This window comes from Xenopus laevis, chromosome 4L (assembly GCF_017654675.1).
Source record: "Xenopus laevis strain J_2021 chromosome 4L, Xenopus_laevis_v10.1, whole genome shotgun sequence".
In the NCBI taxonomy this organism is placed as follows: Eukaryota; Metazoa; Chordata; class Amphibia; order Anura; family Pipidae; genus Xenopus; species Xenopus laevis.
Genome location: NC_054377.1, coordinates 138,446,247 through 138,473,346, shown reverse-complemented (window position 1 = coordinate 138,473,346; position 27,100 = coordinate 138,446,247). Strand labels below are relative to the sequence as shown.

At 41.1% G+C, this 27,100-nt stretch overlaps 1 protein-coding gene across 2 annotated transcripts; it reads right to left on the bottom strand.

The window, feature by feature from the left end:
* Nucleotides 1–565: 565 nt before the first annotated feature.
* LOC108714686 lies at nucleotides 566–26,767 on the bottom strand. 2 transcript variants are annotated; one of them, XM_041590863.1, is made up of 7 exons: nucleotides 26,655–26,767; nucleotides 21,398–21,765; nucleotides 16,026–16,411; nucleotides 12,886–13,046; nucleotides 12,492–12,624; nucleotides 9,555–9,795; nucleotides 566–1,214 (listed from the first exon to the last, which is right to left on the bottom strand). In XM_041590863.1, the coding sequence occupies exons 2-6, from the start codon at nucleotides 21,633–21,635 to the stop codon at nucleotides 9,592–9,594; spliced, it is 1,122 nt and encodes a 373-aa protein (XP_041446797.1). In that variant the 5' UTR covers nucleotides 21,636–21,765; nucleotides 26,655–26,767; the 3' UTR covers nucleotides 566–1,214; nucleotides 9,555–9,591. The 2 variants fall into 2 exon arrangements, with proteins under 2 accessions (XP_041446797.1, XP_018114606.1); XM_018259117.2 differs by lacking the exon at nucleotides 566–1,214 and having other exon boundaries at nucleotides 9,366–9,795.
* Between the last annotated feature and the right edge of the window lie 333 nt (nucleotides 26,768–27,100).

The following is a 27,100-nucleotide window of genomic DNA, read 5'->3' as shown; positions in this document are numbered from 1 at the left end:
TGGTAACTTTCTTCTTGTAGACTGTATTTAGGTCCAATGCTGCCCTAGGTATCGGACCTCAACACACCCCTACATCATGCACACTGACGGCACGCAGGTATTCAGTGGAAGTGACGTCATATCGCCAACTGCAGCAATTGGCTGTCAGATGAATGATCCAATATATCTTATAGGGGGGCTTCCTTTCCTAGCAGATGTATTAAGAGCTCACACAAATAACTGATCCCAGTACAAACAAAATCTAATAAAATAACTGCCTTTTGCACAAATCCTGCATGTAGAGAGACAGGATTTCTGGGGATTTTAATAGCGTGAGCTCTAATACATCTTCTAGGCAAAATGAGCCCCCCTATAAGATATATTGGATCATTAATCTGACACCCAACTGCTGCATAAAGACAGAATGAGGAGAACATAGAGAGAGGAATAGTGAACATAAACTTGATTATTTCAGAAACGGTACTGAATTTTTAATTGATTGTATTTAGAAAGCTTCTTATTTTAGTATGAGGATGCTTATATTAAATTTTCATTTTCGCAATAGTTCCCCTTTAATAACATATGGATCCTTAGAAGGTTGTGTCTATAGTCACAACTGATTGAGCCAAGTGAATCAGAAGCTACTCCAGTCAACACCATGTAACACGTATGATGCCATTTGTGAGGATAGGGCTCAAGGCAAGTGCCCCTAAGTAGTGATGTGCAGGCTGGTCCGAAACCTGTGGGACCCGGGTATCAGGCGGGATTGGGCCGACTTACTCACACGATTGTTGGGCTGCTGGGTCTCCCTGCCCGTGATCTTACTGTGCCGGCTTCTGTCTCCGGTGAGTGTTTTTATAGACTTGCATAGCAGGGTGGGTCGGGCATGGGTCTATAAATACACAGTTGACAACCCCTAAGCCAGTGCTCACAGGCAGCACATGAAGCCATGACAATAACTAGATTCTTTACTAGAGGTTACAGTTTTAAAAGCGATGAGTTTTTATGTGATGTGTGATTTTATCCCTGGTGGGTACGGCCCATTTCTGCTGCTTCTGTTAAATGACATCGCTATTGATTTCTCTCTGACCTTTCCATCGAAACAGTTTTGATAAGCTCGTTGCAAACGGCTGTAAAACTTGCGCACGATCCGTCGATAAGACATAACGGCCATTAATTCTGTGAGCTACAATAGCGCCGCTTTATCTTCCTGCCGATGAAAGAATCCGTCAGTCCTGTAAAAACATCAAGTGGGAGAAAGAGCGGCTGATGGAAAAGTGCTGGGCTATTGTGATTTGTTCCTGGCACCTGCTCTGTAATGGAATCTATCCACATTGTACTGTAATATATGATGCAGGTATAATAGCTCATGCGCCGCTATTTATCTACATATCTGTGTTTAATCATATCAGTGGAAACAGACATGATTGCTCTGACTAGAAGGGCTGACTCAAGGGTTAATGGACAGATGCAGTTGCCTTAAAGGGCATGTAAAGGCAAAAAAATTATAATCCAATTTCTACTTTCTTTAATGAAAAAGAAACCTATCTCCAATATACTTTAATTAAAAAATGTGTACAGTTTTTATAAGAAACCTGACTGTATGCAGTGAAATTCTCCCTTCATTTACTGCTGTGGATAGGAATTGTCAGATGATCCCTAACTGCTCTGCAGGGAAACAATCATACTTATGAACAGCAGGGGGAGCCCCCGCCTTACTTCCCAGCCATGCAGAACTCAAGCAGCTTTGTTTATGACGATCCCTAAGCAGCCCAGACCACACTGAGCATGTGCACAGTCTTAGTCTTGCAAAAGATGTATAACAAAGTTACAAGATGGTGACCCCCTGTAGCCAACTTTGAAAGCATAAATCATTTGTTTGATTAGACTTGTGGCGCAGTAAGTTCATGTTTATATTTAGTATACGAAATACAGCATTTCTAGCCTTATTCTATTTTAGACTTTACATGCCCTTTAAGATCGCCATACACATAGAAAAGTGCTCGTTTGGTGAAATCGTCTTCAAGGTTGGTGATATCGGGCTGATCTGATTGTGGGCTCAGAACCCATGATTAAGCACCCTAGGTGGGTGCAAAACGTGTAGGGGGGATGGAGATGCAAATATAAATGTTTAACTTTGTATAAATAAAAGATATTTTTTTATAACTAATTTTCACTGGTCCTGTGGATCCGTATAAGTGGGAGGCCATGGCGGGTTAGGGTTGCATACCTCCCAACATTTTGGAAACAGACAGAGGGACAAAAAGATTTGCCACGCAAATTTTTTGACCACAACCAGTTTGGTGGCCACACCCCCTAATTACCATGTCCATTTTACAAAATTTGGCAGGTTATGAAAGTTTGAAAACATTTCTATGGTTTTTATATGTTATTACAGTTTTGCTAATGAAGGTGAATTGCCCTTTAAGCTGTGAGTCTTCGTTCTTATCTTATCTAAAACTGTATCTTAAGTATGTGTTCTGGGCTCTCTGCCAAGAGCCAATTAAGTTAGAAACTTTGTATCTTTTTCTGGCTGTTCAGTGCAGCAGATCAAACTCTGGAAATATCAGTACAAATCCGGAACTGCGGGTTGAGCTGTCAAATGTGCGACTGTCCCGCTCAAAACAGGACAGTTGGGAGGTATGAGGGTGCTCAACCTGCACATCACTAATACGGCTAATAGGGTCTGAACCCCAGTTGGGGGAAACAATACTATATTTGCATGAAAATGCCCATGGCAGCCACCCACACTGGGAGCTCCTGTCCATTATTGGTTAATGAGTCTTATTTACTTACTTAAGTCTTATTTGCACCCGAGTGACAACACATGCATGCACATACAGTAAATCAGTGAGATCTCTACAGGTGGCTCTACATGTCGCCAAACGAGCGGATCTCTCACTGATATGCCCAGCTTGAGGTGGGCAATATCGGGCTGATCCGATCATGGGCCCTAGGGCCCAACGATGGCTAACGGGCGGTCGGATCGCGGGACTGCATCAACGAACAGATACGGCCGCGATCTGACTGGATTTTTATTCCCGTCCGATTGACATCTGGCCGACTTTCGGCCAGATATCGATCGGGGAAGCCCGTCGGGGGCCCATACACGGGCCAATAAGCTGCAGACTCGGTATGTCGGCAGCTTTTATCGGCCCGTGTATGGCCACCTTAAGGCTGAGGGTCCCCATATGGGATTGTCCATTTCCAAGCAGTTTTTGGCAAATAGTATTGTTTTCCCCACAGTTGAAGTGTGGGCTATTAGCCTGGTGGGGGACACAATGTACCTGTGATGTGTGCCCTTTAATTTGCATGTCCTCGCAGCTGAATTGCTTTGCACTGATTTTGGTAAAGAGGGTATTTTGCAGGTTGCAGGATTCAGGAATTGCTGTGGGTTCATAGGTCTCTATGTCATGGTCAGACTGGGGGTCCAGGGCTGCCACCTCAGGAGCCCCCACACCCCCTCAGGGGGCCCCCAGGCAGTACCCGAACCACAACTCTCCCCTTCTCATTACTTTAACTTCTGCCCTTAATGGGCGTGACTGGGTGAGGTCAGAGTCTTCATCAAGGTGCAGGTCTGGGTTCCCGAGTTCCACTAGGTTTTTTCTCGGTGTCCCGCCAGCCCAGTCTGACCCTACTTTAAGCTATGAAAGTGACAGTTGCAGGTCAGATGCAGTAGTGGGTGACAATACGAGTTGCTGATCTGGGTTTCTCCATGTACACCTTACTGAGAGTTATAGTTATGCACCGGACACCTCTATAAATACACCCTAGGCTGTGAGGCCATTTTGGACAGTGACGTATTCCTATTGCTACTTCCTATCTGAGTCTAAAAATAAAATCCGTTTGTTGGGGGTCACCAACCCCCAACAAAAACATATCGAGTGTGAGGCTTCAGATTCTTGTTGCTATTTTGAATTGTAACCTAAAATTACTTTTTTAGCCCTTCTCCCTTTGATTTTCCGTTCTGATTTTCTAACTAAACCCTAGTCATCGGTAGTGATGCGCGGGTCGGGTAAAACCTGCAGGTGACATAACAAAAGGGGAGGGCAATCAGGTGCGAGTCTATTAAAAAGGAAGTCGGGAGTGTAAGGTGGCGGGTGGGGAGAGCAGGAAGAAGAGCTCAACCAGGACTCGCATGGTCAGCCCGAAGTAGTTTCAGACCTCCCGACTGTCCTGTTTTTCGAGGGACAGTCCCTCTTTTGATAGCTTAACTCGCAGTCCCTCGTTTGTACTGGAAAGTCCTGTTTTTCTCTGCACTGAACAGCCAGAAAAAGAAACAACGTTTCAAACTTAATTGGTTTTTGGCAGAGAGCCCAGATTAGCCACAGCTTCATGAGATACTTTTGTAATAATTTCGAGATAAGCAAACAAGTAATTGTAACAATATAAGATGACAGGACCCTTGGGAGAAGTTAGACTCACATCACCTTCATTAGCAAAACTGTAATAACTGAAAAAAATGTTCAAACTTTCATAACCTGCCAAATTTTGTAAAATTAACATGGTAATTAGGGGGTGTGGTCACAAAAATGGGCGTGGTCAACCATTTTCAGTGAGCTTAGCGCGCAAACTTTTTTGTCTCTCTTTTTCATTCCAAAATGTCGGGAGGTATGCAGTTGAAACTTCAAGTTAGAAGAATCGCGACTTGCAAAAAATAAATAAATGAATAAATATTTCAAAAACCACAAATAAAAAAAGAGGAGATACAAATTTATTATCTCTAAATAAACAGGTTTCAGTAACTTTCATTAGAAATCCAGTGTTGCTAAAATAAAGTAAAATAGAGCTAGTTTTACAGTACTGTTCATTTTTGTACAGGTATGGGATCCGGAAACCCGTTATCTAGAAAGCCCTGCATCTCCCATAGAATCCATTTCATCCAAATAATCAACATTTTTAAAAATGATTTCCTTTTTCTCTGTAATAATAAAACAGTAGCTTGTACTTGATCCCAACTATACAGAAAGATCTGTTATCCGGCAAACCCCAGGTCCTGAGCATTCTGGATAATAGGTCCCATACCTGTATAATAAACTGACCTTGATCCCAATGTCTCGGTCTTCACAATCAATAAAATATCACCCACCTCTTCACCCATCACTTGAATAAAGGTGCAGCTCCTGCTTGTTCTACAACACAAGACAGATCAGAGAACTCACACATTTCTCTCCTGGCTCAATACATTGGTAGAACAACCCCCTGCCGGGCCTCTAAGCTGCCTTCAAGTACTGGATGACTCTCTATGGATTAACTCAACAAACCCGTAATATTAGGGTAAGGCCACACTGGGTGTTTTGGGGAGATTTTCGTTTTCCGAAGTCGCCCGAAGCGGAAAACGAACCGCCGTGTGTGATTAGCGCCAGCGTTTTTTCATTTTAGCCAGCGCTGATTGAGGGAAGGCGTTTGGGGAGCTTGGTCGCCGCAACGACGAGGCGATTAGTCGCCAGGTGACCAAATCTCCCCAAAACGCCCAGTGTGGCCTTACCCTTAACAGTGCTAAGAATTAAAGTCCCTAGTCAGCCACTTTAATGGAGCACTAAGGGGCAAATTTACTTAAGGTCGAATATCGAGGGTTAATTAACCCTCGATATTTGACTGCCGAATTGAAATCCTTCGACTTCGAATATCGAAGTCGAAGGATTTACCGCAAAAATCGATTAAATTCGATAAAATCGTTCGATTCGAAGGATTTTAATCCATTGATTGAACGATTTTTCTTCGACCAAAAAAAGCTAGCAAAGCCTATGGGGACCTTCCCCATAGGCTAACATTGACATCGGTAGGTTTTAGGTGGTGAACTAGGGGGTCGAAGTTTTTTTTAAAGAGACAGTACATCGAATATCAAATGGTCGAATAGTCGAACGATTTTTAGTTCGAAACGTTCAATTCAAAGTCGAAGACGAAGTAGCCAAAAGAAACATTCGAAGTTCGAAGTTTTTTTTCCTCTATTCCTTCACTCGAGCTAAGTAAATGGGCCCCTAAATGTTCAATTATCATCATTTTGTCCCCACTGTGAATTTAAAGGGATTCTCTTATTATAAAAAGAGTGATATTTTTTTTCTTTTTAAAGGGGTTGCTCATCTTAAAGCTAACTTAAAGGATAGGACTACATGGACGTTTTCGGGGCAATCCGACGCGCTGCAACAAAACGCCGGCAGGAAATTGCATGCGACGGAAATAAGGTAAGTAATGGAAATGTCAGATGAGGTCGGAGCGTTGATGCGACGCGACACGACTGTCGGATGCAGACGCTGCGACACCATCCGACAATGCATTCACTTACCTTATTTCCGTTGCATGCAATTTTCCGCCGGCGTTTTGTTGTAGTCCTACCCTTAGTATGTTATAGAATGGCTTCATTTTTTATGAATTATTTGCCTTCTTCTTCTGAATCTTTCCATAGGGGTCACTGACCCCATCTAAAAAACGCTCTGTAAGGCTACACATTTATTGTTATTGTGACTTTTTATTACTCCTCTTCCTATTCAGGCCTCTCCTATTCATATTCCAGCCTCTTATTCAAATCAATGCATGGTTGCTAGGGGAATTTGGCCCCTAGCAACCATATTGCTGAAACTGCAATCTGGAGAGTTGCTGAATAAAAAGCTAAATAACTCAAATAATAAAAAACAAAAACCAACTGTAAATTGTCTTAGATTATCACTCTATCATACTAAAAATTAATTTAAAAATGAACAATATTTTCTTGTTGAAAAACCACAATTGAATTCAAGTTTCAAAGGGGACACATACCCTTCCATATAGTAATGTAAAAAAATGCTCAGAGTGCATTTTTACAATTTGCATTTGTTTTGGTTTTTTTTTAGATTTGATATTAGCAGTTTTATACTGCCAGTATCATGAATGAGTAACCGGAGGGCAGAACAACAAAAGCTTAGCTTGCTGAGCAAGAGGCATCTCCTGATACTTCCCAGCTCAATACTTCCACTGCAGGAGTGTTAGAACTTTATGGGTGGGGGGGGGGGTAAAAAAAAATAAATCTTCAGTTTTAAATAGGACAACTGCAATGTAAACATTTCTCAAAGTTTTGAAAAAATGAATTTGCATTCATTTTTTTATTTTTGATGTAATGATATTAGCGGTTTTTTAATGCCATTATCAAGAATGTGTATCCTGAGCGAGCAGGACAGCAAAAGTTAAATTACTAATGCAGAAGGCTTTGACACTTCCGAGCTCAATGCTACAAACTGAAGGAGTCACAGGATTATATGGGATGGGATTTATAAATAGATAAAGGATCAGTTTTTATACTGCTAATATCACGAATGTATAATAAATAAATATACATGAATGTATAATAAATAATAATAAACCTTAGAAAGTAGAAGAGCGAAAGCTGAAATGACTGGTGCAGGAGGCATCTTCTGACGCCTTCCTACTCAAGGAGAGAGAGAATTTTAAGAGTGAGGGTTTAGAAGTTGCAATTAGCAGTGATGGGCGAATAATTTCGCCTGGCACTAATTTGCCGTGAATTTCCTTGTTTCGCCGCCAGCGAATAAATTTGCAAATCTCCCGTGAAAATTCGCCGGCATTAATTTCCGATTTTCACAAATTTTTCGTGAAAATTACAATTTTAACGATTTTTTTGTGAAAACCTTCAAATTTCACGATTTTTGAGTGAAATCCTTCAAATGTCATGATTTTTGAGTGAAATCCTTTACATTTTACGTTTTTTGAGTGAAACGTTGATTTTCACGATTTTATTGTGAAAACCTTCACATTTCACGATTTTTGAGTGGAATCCTAATTTCACGATTTTTGCATGAAAACGTCTGATTTTCACGATTTTTTCATGAAACCGTTCAAATTTTACGTTTTTTTCAGGAACTTTCCGATTTCACGATTTTTCCGGGAAATTCGCACATTTTTAGGCGAATCGAAACGGGAGAAATTCGCCCATCCCTAGCAATTAGATCTACATGTACAGGTTCATGTATATAGAGAAAAATTAAAGTGCTACTCTCTGCCAGCATCACTGCTCTGAGCTGTTTATAAATGAGCCCAGTTTACCCAGCATGCCAGGGTGCAGAATGTGGCATATGTTGAAGGTGGGGTCAGTGGCGTAACTAGATATTACTGGGCCCCACAGCAAATTATTTTTCAGGCCCCCAAAATGTCTAGAGGTTGACTTGTTTCTCCAATATTTATTGAAATTGTATATGAATTAGGGCCTCATGGGGCCCCTATACCTCCTGGGCCCCCCTGCAGCCGCAGGGTCTGCTTCCTCTATAGTTACGCCCCTGGGTGGGGTCCTAGGCATGGCGGGTGATTCAAGGAGCATCAGGCTCAAGCAGCAAAAGCTAAACTGTCTTTGATCATAAGCCATGTCTAATTACATGTCTATAACACGTCAAGGGGTGTTCAGCCATGTTCTGGTTTTGCCCATTGTGTCATTACCTTTGCACCTTTAAATGAACGTAGAGAGTGATATTCTGAGACAATTTGCAATTGGTTTTTCATTTTTTATCATTTATGGTTTTTGATTTATTTAGCTTTTTATTCAGCAGCTCTCCAGTTTGCATTTTCAGCCATCTGATTGCTAGGGTCCAAATGACCTTAGCAACCATTTCCTTAAAAGTGTTGTTCACCTTTAAATTAACTTTTAGTATGATGTAGAGAGTAATATTCTGAGATAATTTGCAACTAGTTTTCATGTTTTATTATTCGTGGTTTTTGAGTTATTTAGCTTTTTATTTAGCAGCTCTCCAGTTTGCAGTTTCTGTAGTCTGGTTGCTAGGGTCCAAATTACCTTGGCAACCATGCATTAATTTGAATAAGAGACTGGAATATGAATAGTAGAGGCCTGAATAGAAAGATGAGTAATAAAAAGCAATAACAATACATTTGTGGCCTTAGATGGGCCAGTCAGTGACCCCCATTTGAAAGCTGGAAAGAGTCAGAAGAAGAAGGTAAACAATTCAAAAACTAGAAAAAATAAATAATGAATAGCGATGGGCGAATAATAGTGAACATAGTGATGTGTGGGCCGGACCGATACCCACGGGTTTGGGCTGACCTCGCACTTTTCCTCGTGGGTGCGGATTGAGCTCTCCCCGCCCGCTGCCGTCGAAAGTCGGCTTCCTACTTCGTCTTTTATAGATGCTGCACCTTCTTGCTCCGCCCCTTTTGTGATGTCATCTGCAGGGCGGGTCTATAAAAGTAAGGTGGAAGTCAGATGTGGGCGGCCGCAGGCCAAGGGAGGGCAGATTAGGGTCGGTGCAGGTCTGGGAAATCCCGACCCACACATCACTAGCTTATACATTTGCCAGATATGAATTTGTGGCAAATTTCTGCATTTTGCCAAAAGCAAATTCATTCGCAAAACTGCGGCAACTATTTGCCGGCGAAAAATCTGTCGCGTCCAAAAAAATTCTATTTTTCTGTTTAAAAATTAAATTCTATCAAGCTACATACATTTTTTTTCAAATGAAAAAATCCTAAATAGAATAAGACAAAGTGCAAGCAAAACTATAGCTACAGTCTCCCATTAATGCCATCACTAGGCTCCCTGAGTAAGTGTAATGTAAAAGGACACCGCAGCATTAACGTACTTCCCAGCTAAGTGCACAACTACTGTATTAATCAACTTCACATCTGGGACTCGTGCGTCGGCTGGAGCGGGAAGTTGGCCACATAACGGTCATAGTTCTCTTCACAAACTCTGATACAATCGAGAAAATAATCCTTTTCTGCAATCGCCCGGAGAAGGTCGTTCTGCACCAAGCAGATGTCATACAGCTCAGAGGTGGAAACCTTCCTGGATTTGGATCTGTGTTGTGGATTATTGAACACCTGGAAAGTATGAGAAAGGAAGAAGTGAATCAGTTCTGTCTTTTTGAGTCTTGAGAGATGGTGCCTATAGTAACAGTGGGGATAATAGTCTCTGGGAAGGGAGTGTGACTGTGGGATAGCAGGTATAGTAGGGAGAGATGGTGCCTATAGTAACAGTGGGGATAATAGTCTCTGGGAAGGGAGTGTGACTGTGGGATAGCAGGTATAGTAGGGAGAGATGGTGCCTATAGTAACAGTGGGATAATAGTCTCTGGGAAGGGAGTGTGACTGTGGGATAGCAGGTATAGTAGGGAGAGATGGTGTCTATAGTAACAGTGGATAATAGTCTCTGGGAAGGGAGTGTGACTGTGGGATAGCAGGTATAGTAGGGAGAGATGGTGCCTATAGTAACAGTGGATAATAGTCTCTGGGAAGGGACTTTGGCTGTGGGATAGCAGGTATAGTAGGGAGAGATGGTGCCTATAGTAACAGTGGGATAATAGTCTCTGGGAAGGGAGTGTGAATGTGGGATAGCAGGTATAGTAGGGAGAGATGGTGCCTATAGTAACAGTGGGGATAATAGTCTCTGGGAAGGGAGTGTGACTGTGGGATAGCAGGTATAGTAGGGAGAGATGGTGCCTATAGTAACAGTGGGATAATAGTCTCTGGGAAGGGAGTGTGACTGTGGGATAGCAGGTATAGTAGGGAGAGATGGTGCCTATAGTAACAGTGGGATAATAGTCTCTGGGAAGGGAGTGTGACTGTGGGATAGCAGGTATAGTAGGGAGAGATGGTGCCTATAGTAACAGTGGATAATAGTCTCTGGGAAGGGAGTGTGACTGTGGGATAGCAGGTATAGTAGGGAGAGATGGTGCCTATAGTAACAGTGGATAATAGTCTCTGGGAAGGGAGTGTGAATGTGGGATAGCAGGTATAGTAGGGAGAGATGGTGCCTATAGTAACAGTGGGGATAATAGTCTCTGGGAAGGGAGTGTGACTGTGGGATAGCAGGTATAGTAGGGAGAGATGGTGCCTATAGTAACAGTGGGATAATAGTCTCTGGGAAGGGAGTGTGACTGTGGGATAGCAGGTATAGTAGGGAGAGATGGTGCCTATAGTAACAGTGGATAATAGTCTCTGGGAAGGGAGTGTGACTGTGGGATAGCAGGTATAGTAGGGAGAGATGGTGTCTATAGTAACAGTGGATAATAGTCTCTGGGAAGGGAGTGTGACTGTGGGATAGCAGGTATAGTAGGGAGAGATGGTGCCTATAGTAACAGTGGATAATAGTCTCTGGGAAGGGAGTGTGACTGTGGGATAGCAGGTATAGTAGGGAGAGATGGTACCTATAGTAACAGTGGGATAATAGTCTATGGGAAGGGAGTGTGACTGTGGGATAGAAGGTATAGTAGGGGGAGATGGTGTCTATAGTAACAGTGGATAATAGTCTCTGGGAAGGGAGTGTGACTGTGGGATAACAGGTATAGTAGGGAGAGATGGTGCCTATAGTAACAGTGGATAATAGTCTCTGGGAAGGGAGTGTGACTGTGGGATAGCAGGTATAGTAGGGAGAGATGGTGTCTATAGTAACAGTGGGATAATAGTCTCTGGGAAGGGAGTGTGACTGTGGGATAGCAGGTATAGTAGGGAGAGATGGTGCCTATAGTAACAGTGGATAATAGTCTCTGGGAAGGGAGTGTGACTGTGGGATAGCAGGTATAGTAGGGAGAGATGGTGTCTATAGTAACAGTGGGATAATAGTCTCTGGGAAGGGAGTGTGACTGTGGGATAGCAGGTATAGTAGGGAGAGATGGTGCCTATAGTAACAGTGGATAATAGTCTCTGGGAAGGGAGTGTGACTGTGGGATAGCCGGTATAGTAGGGAGAGATGGTGTCTATAGTAACAGTGGATAATAGTCTCTGGGAAGGGAGTGTGACTGTGGGATAGCCGGTATAGTAGGGAGAGATGGTGCCTATAGTAACAGTGGGATAATAGTCTCTGGGAAGGGAGTGTGACTGTGGGATAGCAGTTATATTAGGGAGAGATGGTGTCTATAGTAACAGTGGATAATAGTCTCTGGGAAGGGAGTGTGACTGTGGGATAGCAGGTATAGTAGTGAGAGATGGTGCCTATAGTAACAGTGGATAATAGTCTCTGGGAAGGGAGTGTGACTGTGGGATAGCAGGTATAGTAGGGAGAGATGGTGCCTATAGTAACAGTGGATAATAGTCTCTGGGAAGGGAGTGTGACTGTGGGATAGCAGGTATAGTAGGGAGAGATGGTGTCTATAGTAACAGTGGATAATAGTCTCTGGGAAGGGAGTGTGACTGTGGGATAGCAGGTATAGTAGGGAGAGATGGTGTCTATAGTAACAGTGGGATAATAGTCTCTGGGAAGGGAGTGTGACTGTGGGATAGCAGGTATAGTAGGGAGAGATGGTGTCTATAGTAACAGTGGATAATAGTCTCTGGGAAGGGAGAGTGACTGTGGGATAGCAGGTATAGTAGGGAGAGATGGTGCCTATAGTAACAGTGGGATAATAGTCTCTGGGAAGGGAGTGTGACTGTGGGATAGCAGGTATAGTAGGGAGAGATGGTGCCTATAGTAACAGTGGATAATAGTCTCTGGGAAGGGAGTGTGACTGTGGGATAGCAGGTATAGTAGGGAGAGATGGTGCCTATAGTAACAGTGACATAATATATTCTGGGAGCCATACCTGACAATTGACGATAGTATCATCTTCATTTAGCCTTATGTTGTCATCTATAAATATATGATGAACGTCTCGGTCATTGGGCTCAATCCAAAATGGTTTCCCACCATCGCCAGAGAAATGATTTCTCGCCCACCTGTGAAACATAAGTTGATATTGCCCCTTTAAGGAAATACTAAGCAGTTTAGCCATAAACCTTTGAGAGAAGTATTACAGAGAGACAAACATTTCATTCATAATCCTTTCTGCCCAGTTTGGGTGTGATCCTTCCTATCTGCTCCCGTATCCCAGAAGCCTTTGTGAGTACAAAACAATGTGCTTTGCCTGAATGGGATTATCCTGGGTTCAAACAAGTGCTGAGTCTGATATTGCTTTATAACTCCACCCTGCTCCTTACCAATCAAAGTGATCTTGAATCCCTCCTATTCCAGTAATAGTGTTGAAGTATTCATATATACTCTCCTTCTTTTCCTTGGTGGAGATACGGTCGGAGCCCCAGGTCATCACCACCTCCCTTGCGCTGCAGCGAATCTTTCCTGGGGTCAGATCCACCTTCAACTAGAGAAGTGAAATCAATGAATATGATGAATGGCACACGCATCTTTATTTTAATTAAAAGTAGATTCATTTTAGCAAAAAAGCCAAATTATGCTCTATATGCTCTGCTAATTACACTACATACATACCTTTACCATATCAGACACATTTGGTAGAAAATTGAATTAGTGAGCAGAGGAAAGTCTTGTGATGCTGCTCTGCTTCCCAGGTTTACATTTCCTTCAATCTACATTAGTTTAGTGAAAAATTTGCAAAACTGTGAAAAGTTTGCGAAACGGTGACATTTCACAATAAGCACTGAAGTTATCGTGCGACAAATTTTACGCTCGCTACAATTTACTTTGCTCCAAATGCATTAAAGTCAATGCCTGTTTTTCTTATGGCGACTTTTTTCTCCAGATGCATTTAAGTCAAAGGGCGTTTTTTCTTATGGCGACTTTTTTGTCCTAATGCATTAAAGTCAATGGGCGTTTTTTCTCCAAATGAATTAAAGTCAATTGGTGTTTTTCCTTATGGCGATTTTTTGTCCTAATGCATTAAAGTTAATGGGCGTTTTTTCTCCAAATGTATTAAAGTCAATTGGCGTTTTTCCTTATGGTGACTTTTTTGTCCTAATGCATTAAAGTTAATGGGCGTTTTTTCTCCAAATGCATTAAAGTCAAAGGACATTTTTTCTCATGGTGACTTTTTTGTCCTAATGCATTAAAGTCAATGGGGTTTTTTCTTATGGCGACTTTTTTTTCTCCAAATGCATTAAAGTCAATGCCCGTTTTTTCTCCAAATGCATTGTCAATGGGCATTTTTTTATGGCGACTTTTTTGTCCAAATGCATTAAAGTCAATGGGCGTTTTTTCTCCAAACTCATTAATGTCGATGGGCGTTTTTACTTATGGTGACTTTTTTTCTCCAAATGCATTAAAGTCAATGGGCGTTTTTTTTAATTTCGACTTTTTTGTCCAAATGCATTAAAGTCAATGCCTGTTCTTATGGCGACTTTTTTTGTCCTAATGCAGTCAGTGACTCCCAGCATTAAAAGGCCCAGTGACTCCCAGCATTAAAAGGCCCAGTGACTCCCAGCATTAAAAGGCCCAGTGACTCCCAGCATTAAAAGGCCCAGTGACTCCCAGCATTAAAAGGCCCAGTGACTCCCAGCATTAAAATGCCCAGTGACTCCCAGCATTAAAAGGCCCAGTGACTCCCAGCATTAAAAGGCACGGCGACTCCAAGCATTAAAAGGCCCAGTGACTCCCAGCATTAAAAGGCCCAGTGACTCCCAGCATTAAAAGGCACGGTGACTCCAAGCATTAAAAGGCCCAGTGACTCCCAGCATTAAAAGGCCCAGTGACTCCCAGCATTAAAAGGCCCAGTGACTCCCAGCATTAAAAGGCACGGCGACTCCCAGCATTAAAAGGCCCAGTGACTCCCAGCATTAAAAGGCCCAGTGCCTCCCAGCATTAAAAGGCCCAGTGCCTCCCAGCATTAAAAGGCCCAGTGACTACCTGCATTAAAAGGCCAGGTGACTCCCAGCATTAAAAGGCCCAGTGCCTCCCAGCATTAAAAGGCCCAGTGCCCCCCAGCATTAAAAGGCCCAGTGCCTCCCAGCATTAAAAGGCCCAGTGCCTCCCAGCATTAAAAGGTCCAGTGCCTCCCAGCATTAAAAGGCCCAGTGCCTCCCAGCATTAAAAAGCCCAGTGACTACCTGCATTAAAAGGCCCGGTGACTCCCTGCATCAAAAGGCCCGGTGACTCCCTGCATCAAAAGGCCCGGTGACTCCCAGCATTAAAAAAACCCAGTGACTCCCAGTATTAAAAGGCACAGTGACTCCCAGTATTAAAAGGCACAGTGACTCACAGCATTAAAAAACCCAGTGACTCCCATGATTAAAGGCCCAGTGACTGTATAGTGCCCTATTAAATGGCACACTTAAAGGAACAGAAACACCAAAAAATGAAAGTGTTTTAAAGTAATGAAAATTTAATGTAGTGTTGCCCTTCACTTACAACTGATGTGTTTGCTTCAGAAACACTACTATAGTTCATATAAACAAGCTGCTGAGTAGCAATGGTGGAAACTGAAAAAAGTCTATATGGCACTGGATAAATAATGGATAACAGATATCATTATGTTCTACAGAGCTTATCTGCTGTGTAACCTGAGCCTTTTCTCCTTTGAATGGCTGCCCCCATTGCTACACAGCAGCTTATTTATATAAACTATAGTAGTGTTTCTACAGCAAATACAGCAATTTCAGCCTCTTCTGCCTACCCTAGTTTGAGCCCTGACCTTTGATGTATCTATTAAGTAGTAATTTTAAGGATTAATTGTACTGGATAGGGATAGGCACATTTTTTTTGGCTCGTTTTGCCGAAAAAATGATGCCCATAGACTTGTATGGCGTCGTGCGTAAAAAAAAAAAATAAATAAAAAAAAAAGACGCGCGTCAAAAAAATTGACGCCCATAGACATTAATGGGCGTCTGCGACATTTCACTGCCGGCGAATTTTTGGCAAAACGAAACGGGTCAAATTCACCCATCTCTAGTACTGGGCACATGTAGGAAATGCAAAGACAGCTGTCCACCTTTTCCATCACAGCGAAGTACAAGTATTTATCCCTACCCCTCGGTTGGACACAAATCATGTAAACTGAGGTTACCCATATCATACATTATAATTTTAAGCAGGGCTGCAGCTCCTGAGAGCAAATCAAGGGCCAACCAGATTATGAAAAACCCAATTTTTTAAATACTCCATTGTATCTATGGAATATCATGCTAAGTGTCTGGTAATCCTTAATATTCCTTATTTGTGTGCAGAAATGCTACGTGTATGGACTGCTTGTGCTTTGGGAAACTTGCTCACCCAAAAAGCAGCAACTCACACAGTTAAATATTATAAATCACTGCTTTTATAATGGTCTCACTAAACTCACAAAACCGCCATATAACTAAGAACTTTGCATTTCAGTCTTTCAACTTACTGGCACTTTGCTCAGCTGAGGGAAATAGGGATGCCCTCCCATTAATGCAGAGTGAATTGCCGGCAATACAAGCGGAAGGTCAACGCCAAAGGTCCGTAATATCACAGAAAACTCCCGCCCTTGCTCATACAGACTCTCTAACAGGTGGAAGAAGGAAGGGAGGATCCAGTGATAGACTGTTCCGTCCTCTTCTTTTTGCGTGAACGTTGTGTTTGCTTCTCCTTGCCACTCCAGCATCTGCATGTGACAGTTGAAGATCTCTTTAAATCTCTTCCCCATTGTGGAGTCGGTGAATTGTGTATTACGACCAAACTGTGTAAAATAGTTGACTGCATTGTTGCATGGAGCCGTCACTGAAACACTGTCGCTCAGCCAGGTCCATTCACCTGAAACAAATTCATCAGAGTTTTAGTTACCAGGAGAAAACCAGGGACAGATTAATGGACTGTCTTCCTGCCCAGTGCGACCAGGGGCACATCTAGCTTTATTTTCAATTATTATTTCTATTGTCTTTTATTATTTTTATTTCCTTTATCGGGGCTGGTTTGATGCACCTGTTGGGAGACGGCAGGCTAGGTGCTGAACCGGACCCAGTGTAGAAAGCTCAGATATACACATGCCTGGACCCAGGAGTAGCTTAAATGTGGTGGTGGGGGTTCTATGTAGATGTGGCCTGGGGGCCCCACCAGGGCCACCAATAGAAATCACGGGTGCCCCTTACAACAGAATTTTGGGGGCCCCCTGGGCCCCTGCCCACCCAAGCCCCACCCCAGATCCAACCTACTCCACAGTTAAAATATCACACAGACATCAGCGCTAAAAAAAAAGGTAACCCCCCCACACACAAGTTATAAAAAGACCAGGGCCCCCTATAAGTTAAAAAAATATATTGGCACCAGGGCCCACCATAAATTTTTTTTTTTAAAAAAGCATTGGTGCCAGGGCCCCCTTACAAGTTACAAAAAAAATTGGGGCCCCAAAGAATATTTTTTTTAAAAACATTGGTGGCAGGGGCCTATAGAGTATTAAAATAATACATTGGTTGCCAGGGGATTAAAAAAACATTGTTGTTCAAAGGAATTGAACTCGTGGCTTAAGGACTTCAACTTCGCCTCTTTTGTGAATTGGGTCTTTTCAGCGCTGCAGGACTTTAATTTCTGCTATTTTCGAGACTTTTCGCCGCTTCGGAACTTCAGCTATTTTCGTGGCTTCAGTCTATTTGCCGCTTCGGGACTTCGGCTGTTTGGCTTTTTCGGCACTTCCGCATTTCGGCTGTTCAGGACTTCGGAAGGAGGCGGTATGGCTTTGGCACTGTCAAGGGGGGTCCGGTTCTTTTGAAAAGTTCAGCACTGCCGGGCTCCCCTTCATGCCTGGGCCCAAAACACTTGTACCCCCCTGATGGCGGCCCTGGGCCCCACATATCATTAATCCACCATTGGAAAACACGGAGAATTAAATAAGTATCACAAAAACATGAGCCAACTAGGAAGGCACTGAATCCATTCAGATTTGGATAAATACCAGATCAAAAATTGTCCAAGCCAGAAGTCCTGCTCCCAGTACAGTTGAACCCAAAACCTCCCCCACTGTTGTTTCGTTGTGGCTGATGCCTCCCCCCCCAAGCTGTCACTCACTTCTTCACCTCCCCTGTCTCCACCTACTTTGTTTGAATCTATTGTCTAAGGAGCATAGAAGAGTGCTAGTCAGGTGACATACAATAAAATTAATGGGAGGTCTGCTTTGTGCACTAGTCGGGCTACTAAAAAAAAGCAGTATTTAAAGCACCTCAAAAAGTCACTTGTGCTACAGCCGTTTCCGATTATTAATTTAAAAAAAATAAAAAATTGGACCCACCCCACAAAATCATGGTTGACCAGCGATGGACATAAAATCATGGGCAATGCACAATTTTGTGTGCTCCGGGTAAGATTGGGCAGATGGGACACCAGGAAAAAACCCGATGACCCAGATCCGCTTACTGCCTGAAAATGGGGTTGCAGCAGGGGGGCGGTTGCGGATGGGGTGGGGGCCCAGGGAATTTGTTGTTGGGGCGGAGCAGTTCCGATTGCGCCCACAGAATTAGGCTCAAAGGTGTGGAGGTGGGTTTGGGCAAAGGATGTGGAGGACCCAGGAGGTGGGCCCTAGGCCCCCAATCCAAATCTGTGTGCATCTTATATATACCCATCACAGTTACCGGTTTCTTCAAAAAGCATGAATAAATGCCATTTTCTATGCTGAAATCCAGCTGTTTAACAGTTCTTCTCTTTCTGCATCATTTGAAATCCTGGCAGGGAAGGAGGGACTAAACACTGATGTTACAAATTGTAATAACTTCTCTACAGCTTACAGACAGCATGCAGGAACTACATAACCCACAATGCATTGCACTGTGATCTGTTCCTTTCCTTATTGAAATAATGTGTGCAGGGAATTGTGAGGTTTGGAGAGTTTATGCTAAGGACAGATGGCTGTTGATAAAAAAAAGTAACAGTAGTCAGCCAGCTCAGCAAAGTAGTCAGACAGATCAGCAGGAGAGCAAGGGGCTAGGCTTAGGGAACTGTTTTTCATACCTTTAAAAATCATGAAAAGTCTGCATATTTTATAATTGGTGTATATTGCAAAGTTGCTTGAAATTATGTTTACTTTTCAAAAAGCTTAAGTTATTACTGTGGAGTTTCCCTTTAAGTAAGACGGCTTCTGCTGCCAAGAAACATTTTATTTGCTGGCACTGGACAAATAGGTAAAGCCTTTAAATAGAAATAAAACATTTACACTTCATGGCGTTACACCCATATATGTAATAAAGGTGTCTTAATCTACTGTATATTCTGCCATTGTGTTTGTGGAGTGTCTGACCTTTCTCTTGCGCTGTGTGTGTATTGCCTTTACCTTTCTTGGGAATTTCGAATGGTATCTACAAAAGCACCCTCTTAAAAGAGCATAACCAGGGCTTAAAATCCACACAGTCTATACTGTAATTGGTGGATCTGTTAAAATGATTTTACAGCATATTATATATTTTTTAAAATAAAGGCTTTATATTATTAATAGTAGTAGTAATAATAATAATAATAAAAATACATATTTATAAATCGCCAACATATTCGGCAGCGATGTACAAAAAGATTAAACATACAGGATTATATACAAAGCAGCCAATAACAGATATAATAGATGAAGAGATGAATAGATGAAGAGGGATCCTACAATTTAGGCTTGCAATTTCAGAATTTGGGCTAAATTGCAGCATTTTTGACAACATATAGATTTGTTCGAATTTCAAGGGGTAAATTTAATTTTAAAATTTGGGATCAAGGTTTTTCCTTGTGCAATCCGCAATTTTTCTAATTTACATTTTCTAATCGCAATTTTTCCTTGAACTAACAATCAATTCTTTCTTCACAATCAATCTTTCAAAAATTGTTAAAGGAAAAATTCACCAACTAAAACCTATTAACCTTTTATAGAATATAGGAGATGTATGTTGGACATTCAAGTTTTTTTCCCCACGATCAAGCTTTCCTATTATAGATTTTTTTCCTGTAAATATGCATGCGATCAAGAAAAAAAACAGAGATTGTGAAAAAAAAAAAATGAATCAGTTTAATTAAATCTTTTTGTGGGGGATTCAATATTTAACCAAATAAAAATGTTCATTTTAAAAAGACAAAAAAATAATGGAGATCAGCTAGATCTATTTGGTTATTTTTGCACACATTTAGGGGGTTATTTACTAAAACTCAAATGAATCTAATTTTTTAATTAAAAAAAGGCCTACCAAACTCCCATCCACAAATGCAACTCATTTTTTAATAATTATTCTCGAAAAAGTCAGAGCAAAAATACGTTGCAAAAAATCAAGAGTCGGTTTGAATCATAAAATTGACGCTACAAAAACTTGACTTTATTGGATTATCGGACAAAAACCCAGTCTTTATTGGATATCCGGCGCGGATCACGTCAACAACTTCAGGGACATCTGCCTTTGACTTCTACATGACCATGATAGGTTTGAGATCAAGTATTTTAGGATTTTTAGAAGCTTTCGGGTATAATAAATCTCCAACAATTTTAGGTTTTTTTTTCAGTACAAAAATGTGAGTTTTTCCCTTTAAAGGTGAAGCAAACCCTAAAGTTAAAAAAACCCTACCCCCTACCCTACATAGACCCCCGCTCCCTCCTCTCCCCGCAGCCTAGCTGTTACCCTAGGGGAAATTCCCCCTACGTCTTTACTTACCCCTCGGTGCAGATTCTGTCCAGCGGAGTTCACGGACGCCATCTTCAGCCGCTTCGGTAATCTTCTGGTCTTCTCCCGGCGATTCTGCAATTCCGTGAGTTTTGGCACATGCACAGTTGTCACGAAACAGAAAATTGCTCCAACTGCGCATGTACCGATACGGCACTTACTTCCCGAAGAGAAGAAGATGGTGCCCGTGAACTCCGCTGGACAGAATCTGCACCGAGGGGTAAAGATTTAAAGGGCACCAATCATGGCCAAAATCATTTACTAAGTAAATACACTATGTGAAAGTTCAAGAAATCCGATTTTTAAAACAGTTAGAATTGTTTGTATAATGTAAATGATCAGCTCACTATTCCTTCTGCAAGATCTCCCCTATCTCCCCTGCAGTTCTAGCTGAGGCAGCCATCTTGGATTTCACTGGCTCCTCCTACCTATATCTTCCCAGCCAACTGTAGCTCTGAAATCTCGCACATGCTCAGTTGAAATTCCCTGTTGCTTATCAACCCTTCTAAGCTATTTTCAAATCAGCCAAACCTGTGTGTTAGCTGCTGTTCAGTAGTGCTGCCACCTGCTGGAAGTTACTGTGTGCCCTTCATTTGCATAATGACTTTACCAGCAGGGGACAAGATAGGGAAATCTCCTGATACTTCTAGTGGAGGAGTTTACTAAAACAAGGCATTCTGGGTAGAATACTCAAAACAGTGTTACAATCTGAGCATGCTCCTGAAATTTGCATATTAGAGTCTCTGTTATAGTCACAGTATGGCCTCCCTCAGTGAAAGAACCCATTTGACAAAGTAAGGGATTTTTTTAAAACCTGCAGTTTTTTCAAAAAACTATATATGTAGTTTGATTAAACGTGTTTAGCTTGTACTGGTCAGATTGTTAATATGTGTTTGATTTTGGCTGTGATAGGTGCCCTTTAAGTAAAGACTTAGGGGCATTTGCCCAGGGTAGCAGCTAGGCTGGGGGGAGGAGGGGTCTATGTAGGGTAGGGGTTTTGCTTCTCCTTTGAAAACTCGAGCAGATAAATTTGAGGTTTAATAAAAGGTCCCCTTAGTCATTTTATATCTCACATGCACATACCCTTATATGATAATAAAATGAGTTTAGCATCATTTTTTCTTACCTGTTTCACTGATCTGTCCCCATGTAACGGTGCTCAGGTAAGAGTTTAGAGCAGCTCTGGGCCCTTGGCCAGTAGAAGCATCAGAGACCAGGATGGTATTATTCAAATCGAAATGTAGAACTAGTTTGCGCTTCTTCGGTTGCTGTAGGGACAGGTTTGGCGGTTGCACAGGTAATCCCACATTCGCTTCCTCGTCTTTTTCCCCATTTTTTTGTAATTGACAACGGCAATCAGTCATGGCTCAGTAATGTCACAATGTCCTTTTAATGGCAGCAGGAATTTTTATATTTATAGAGATTTGTGTAATATATGATTCAGATATAGGATATATGATGACTTATAGGAACTTCCACTTGGCTCAGTACAGGCTGCAAAATGGAAAAAATAAAATAAAAATAAAATACATATTACAAACAAAACAAAAAAAGGAAAAATACACATGCAAAATTTCTTTTGAAATACATAAAAAATGGCAGTATACATAAAATAGAATTCTGTATATTTTATAACTAACTATAACTAATTATATAACTAATATAACCATATACAGGTAGGGGCCTGTTATCCAGAATGGTCAGATCTTACCGTAATTTGGATCTTTGTACCTTTAGGGGGTTATTTACTAAACTCCGAATGCAAAAATCCCAAAAAATTTGTGATTTTTTTTTATATAAAATTGGACTTTTAAAATACCACAAATTTTTAGGAATTCATTAAACCTCGAGGATGGAAGTCCGAATTAGAAAATCTGGTATCTCAGACATGTCGAGGTTGCATATAAGTCAATGAGAGAAGTACCAATGATTTTTTTGATGTGCGCTGGGTTTCGTGCAATACCCCGAAGTTTTCGGGTAAAAAATCCGAAAACTGGATGAAATATCGGAAAAAATCGTGAAAATTGGATTTTTTTCCCACAAAGCAAAGTTTCGGGAAAATGTAATAATATATAAGCGAAGAAAACCAGAGTGGATTAGATCTGAGTTTGTAGCAGAAAATACTGAGATGATAAATAAGCCAAATAGTCTACTAGAAAATCACAAATATTAAATAAACCCAATAGGCTGGTTTTGCTTCCAATAAGGATTAATTATATCTTAGTTGGGATCAGGTACAAGCTACTGTTTTATTATTACAGAGAAAAAGGAAATCATTTTTAAAAATTTGGATTATTTGGATAAAATGGAGTCTATGGGAGACAGCCATTTCTGTAATTCAGAGCTTTCTGGATATCGGGTTTCCGGATAACGGATCCCATACCTGTAGTAATTGAATAACTATGTTATATATAATTATTTTATAATTATTTTTTCAGATTTTTTTTTTATTGTCCAAAAGGAATGCTGCTTTTGTTTCTTAAAAAAATAACTTATTTATTTTGTTTGTATTTTTTTACTAATATATATTAGGGTTCATATAAATCTGCATGTGCAGTGAGTGAAGTGCAAAATCAAGTGCAATCGCCATGTTATGTCCCACAATTCAGTGGTTCTTCCCAGAATTCCAGCATCATTGTGGTCGCAAGAGGGGTGAAGTTCTTGACGCAGCTGCGCCTAACACAATTGGGTCAGATTTGCCAGAATTAACACAAATGTGCATGCATTTTGTAACAAATCAGACCAAAGTGCACGTAAGTCCAGCTGACATTAGTTCCAGAGTTTGGGACGCGAGTGACATCTGTGCCGAATTTTTAGCGGCAAGTGTGCTGCACCTAAGACACTAGGCACAAAGGTGACCCTGGATCCATTACCTGCGCCAATATAGGAAGCAATGGAAGGCAGTAAGAACTGAGTGGCACAGAGTGCAACTATATAGAAGTGCAAGGAGTGTATTTTGCCCCAAGTACCTTCAATAAAAGTAGTTTTATATGCAACTGACTGCAGGGAAATCAAGGGGACCACAACTGCAATTTTGGACGTAAGTGAACCCTACTATCTCATAAAATCATATATTAAATCATTACAGTGGAAAAGAGAAGGCAAGGCTTTTGGTTTCTGTACAGTTATATAAGGGCAGAGACACGCGGAGATTAGTCACCCGGTGTCAAATCTCCTCTTCAGGGCGACAAAATCTCCCTGAACTGCCTTCCCGCCGGCTAGAATGAAAATTGGAGATCAGCTGACTTCGGAAAACGAAGCACTCCGAGTGCAATCCCGGCAATTTCCATTCTAGCCTGCGGGAAGGCAGTTTGGGGAGATTAGTCGCCCCAAAGAAGAGGAGATTTGTCGCCAGGCGACTAATCTCCCCGAATCGCAGCGTGTGTCTCTGCCCTAACTGAAATCTCATTTGATTCTAAAATTCTTGGAGCATTTTGTCTGATTACGGTAAAATTCTCTATAATTATTGAAGAGGCGTTAGCTTGTTGCAAGGAATTAAAAAGTCCTCGTGCAGCAGGAAAACACAGAGAATTGACAAATGATTTGTGAACAGTGTCAATTTTAGGGGGTGTGCTGAGCCCCCAGTATGACCAGGGGCCCCTTGTAGGACAATGTTGACACAAGCACAAAGGACTCATTATTCTGTTCACTACAGCTCCCAGCATCCCACCTATGGCTAAAGCCTTGATAACAATGACATTTCAATGTAAGCAAGTACTTTCTTTGTTCTCTCTATAACAAATAGCGAGTGCTAATTCTACCTGTCTAGAAACTACTTGCAGTCATATACATTTCTTTGGTTTCTCCATGGCCACCCTATACATGCTCCATAGTCATGTGACCTAGCTGTAGCCAATTTGGGGTCTTATTATTGATAACACAATAACAGTTTCAGACCGATGGGAAATATAATGTTACTAATGTACCAAGTATAATGCACGTCGGAATTTACGTCTTCCTTGACTAAAAGATCATATATAATTTGCCAGTTTGGCCTATAAAAAAAATTGGTGCAAGTTTTACAAAGCAACCATTACAGGCATATTTACCAAAAAAATTAATTCAAATATTCTCAAGTGTTTTTTTTTTTCAAATTTAAAAAATATTGGCAAACATCAAATACTTAAATGTCTGGAATGTACACTGTTTTATTAAAAAATTTAAATCTTGAAAACGTCACCACGTAAAAATACCAAAAATAGAATGCAGTGAAATCACATTCTATCCTTCATTTTCAACAAGCTAAATTTCGAATTCTTGTCAAACAGAAAAACTGCATCTTCCCTTGACTTCTACGTGAATGTCATGTAATTAGGGATGTACCGAATCCACTATTTTGGATTCGGCCGAACCCCCGAATCCTTCACAAAAGATCCGGCTGAATACCGAACCGAATCCTAATTTGCATTTGCAAATTAGGGGTGGGAAGGGGAAAACATTTTTTACTTCCTTGTTTTGTGACAAAAAGCCACTCAATTTTCCTCCACGCCCCTAATTTGCATATGCAAATTAGGATTCGGTTCGGCTGGGAAGAAGGATTCAGTCTAATCTGAATCCTGCTGAAAAAGGCCGAATCCTGGCCGAATCCCGAACCGAATCCTGGATTCAGTGCATCCCTACATGTAATCTATTGTAAGATCCAAATAAAAAGCATGAACGAAAAAAGAATTAAATGATCAAAATCATGAAAAATATGAAAACCTCTAAAAAATCTGAGCTTCTCGGACAATTACTAGCGAAAAAAAAAATCAAACCTCTAAAAGTCCTAACGGCTAAAAAAAAAAAAAAAGGTCCAATAGGATCAGTGCAGCTCCCATTGACGAGAAGAGTTTTATAGATATAAAAAAAAAACACAAATTTTTAGAGAAAATTTTTGATTTGTGATTTGATATATCAAAATGTGAATGAAGAGCTTAATAAATAAAAATTCTATATTCAATTCATTGCCATGGGGGTTTCAGAACGGTATTTATGAAATTGTGAGTTCGAACTTTCACCCATTGATAAATACAATTCTAAAAAAATCCCATAGGAATAAATAGAACATGGGTGAGTTTCTATTTATTATTATATAAATCTGCCCCTTAATCTTTTCGTAATAAAACAGAATAGTTTATTCCATTCCATAGTTTAGACACAATAAAGACTGGAAGCAAATATTTCCTTTAAAAAAATAAAGACATTTTCTTAAAAAAAAAAAAATTAGACGTTCTAATACAGGGGTGCCCAGATCATACCATGACTTTTTGTAATGTAAAATAAGGGCATCAGGGTCTTCCCCCTGGTATGTTGCACTGCCATGGCAAACGTTTCTTCATTGCAGTAAAAGGAAAGAAATGGAAAGTGTTTGACTCGATTAAAGGACCAGAAAATTTGTTGGTATGGTACAAAAATAAGACACCAACACATATTAAACTTTAAAATCGCTAAGTCTTTATTAAGAAATAACTTACCGAAACTGCGCCTGCGCTCATATTCAGAAACGGCGACAGGGCGTCAATCCATCGTGCGGTGCTCATTTCTCCTTCCTGACTATTTCCTATAAGGAAGGCAGGGAGGAGGAATGGAGCGCCGCATGATGGATCGCCTTTTCTGAAGAGGAGCGGTAGCGGAGTTTCTGTAAGTTATTTCATAATAAAGACTTAGCGACTTTAAAGTTTAATATGTGTTGGTGTCTTTTTTTCGTAGCATACTAACGAATTTTTAAAAAAATCCTTTTGCTGTTACTGGTCCTTAACAACAATAATGGAAATGACTAGAAAAGGTTTGTTTGTGACATCGCTGGGTACAGTGATCACCAACTGAAGACCCACTGGTCTAACGACACCTAAAAAAACAGGGAATGGCATTCCAGACAAGATTATCGCTGCTTTTTGGGGTGATTGTAGGCATTTCAACATCACGTTTTAAGTCTGGGAAAGCAGAAAAATGCCCAGAGAATCTGTGTGTGCCATGAACCTAAGGCTCATGGGTATTCTGACCACCGCACCGTCCCCAGTGTATTATTAGGCTACTCTTTTTCATGTCCCCAATGGAATTTAAAAAAAAACAAATAATGAATGTAAATTGCTTGGAAGCAGGGCTGTAACTACAGAGAGAAGCAGACCCTGCGGCTGCCGGGGGCCCAGGAGGTATAGGGCCCCCATGAGACCCTAATTCATATACAATTTCAATAAATATATGTAAAACAAGTCAACCTCATTTTGAGGGCCTGAAAAATAATTTGCTGTGGGGCCCAGCAATATCTAGTTAAGTCACTGCTTGGAATGGCACTTCAATTTTACATTGACTTCTTTTAAAGGTTTACTTATCCTTTAAATACAAACATTGCTGTATAATCACAGGGAAGCGCACAGAGGGGGTTGGAGGGATAACAGACTTACTGATGTGCTCTGCATCTGCCGGCTTCTCTCTTCCGTCTCTCTGCTTCCTACTATGCACAAATCAAGGGACCTGTGTACTGGGAGGCTTTTTTTTGTCAACAAACTTTATTGAAAGCAGTTGGCGGTGCACACAAGAGGATGAGAGTTAAAGGCACAGTAATACTAAAGGACAAGTTGCTTTTATATGAAGGAGATATAAAGAACACTGCAAACGGATGAATTACAGGGGTCACATGGACTAATTACACGTGCAAATTAAAAATTGTTTCCCCCATGTAACCCCGTCTAGGCTAAACCAAGGAAAAAGGTAGAGCACCGGTTACATTTGACCCTCTCTCCACAGGATGGGTCTTTGCTACATGAAAGGGTGAAGGAATGGTGTTGTGAAACTACACCTCACTTGTGCTGTGTGATTAAATAATAGAATTGGACGCCAGAAGGTTCTT

What these genes read in the sequence shown, in the direction of transcription:
- LOC108714686 (XM_041590863.1), bottom strand. Translation starts at nt 21,635, where the DNA reads ATGACTGATTGCCGTTGTCAATTACAAAAAAATGGGGAAAAAGACGAG. An exon ending in ATTCAAGATCACTTTGATTG is followed by an intron (nt 12,625 to 12,885) that starts GTAAGGAGCAGG and finishes TATGTTTCACAG; the next exon opens with GTGGGCGAGAAATCATTTCT. An exon ending in ATACTATCGTCAATTGTCAG is followed by an intron (nt 9,796 to 12,491) that starts GTATGGCTCCCA and finishes CATACTTTCCAG; the next exon opens with GTGTTCAATAATCCACAACA.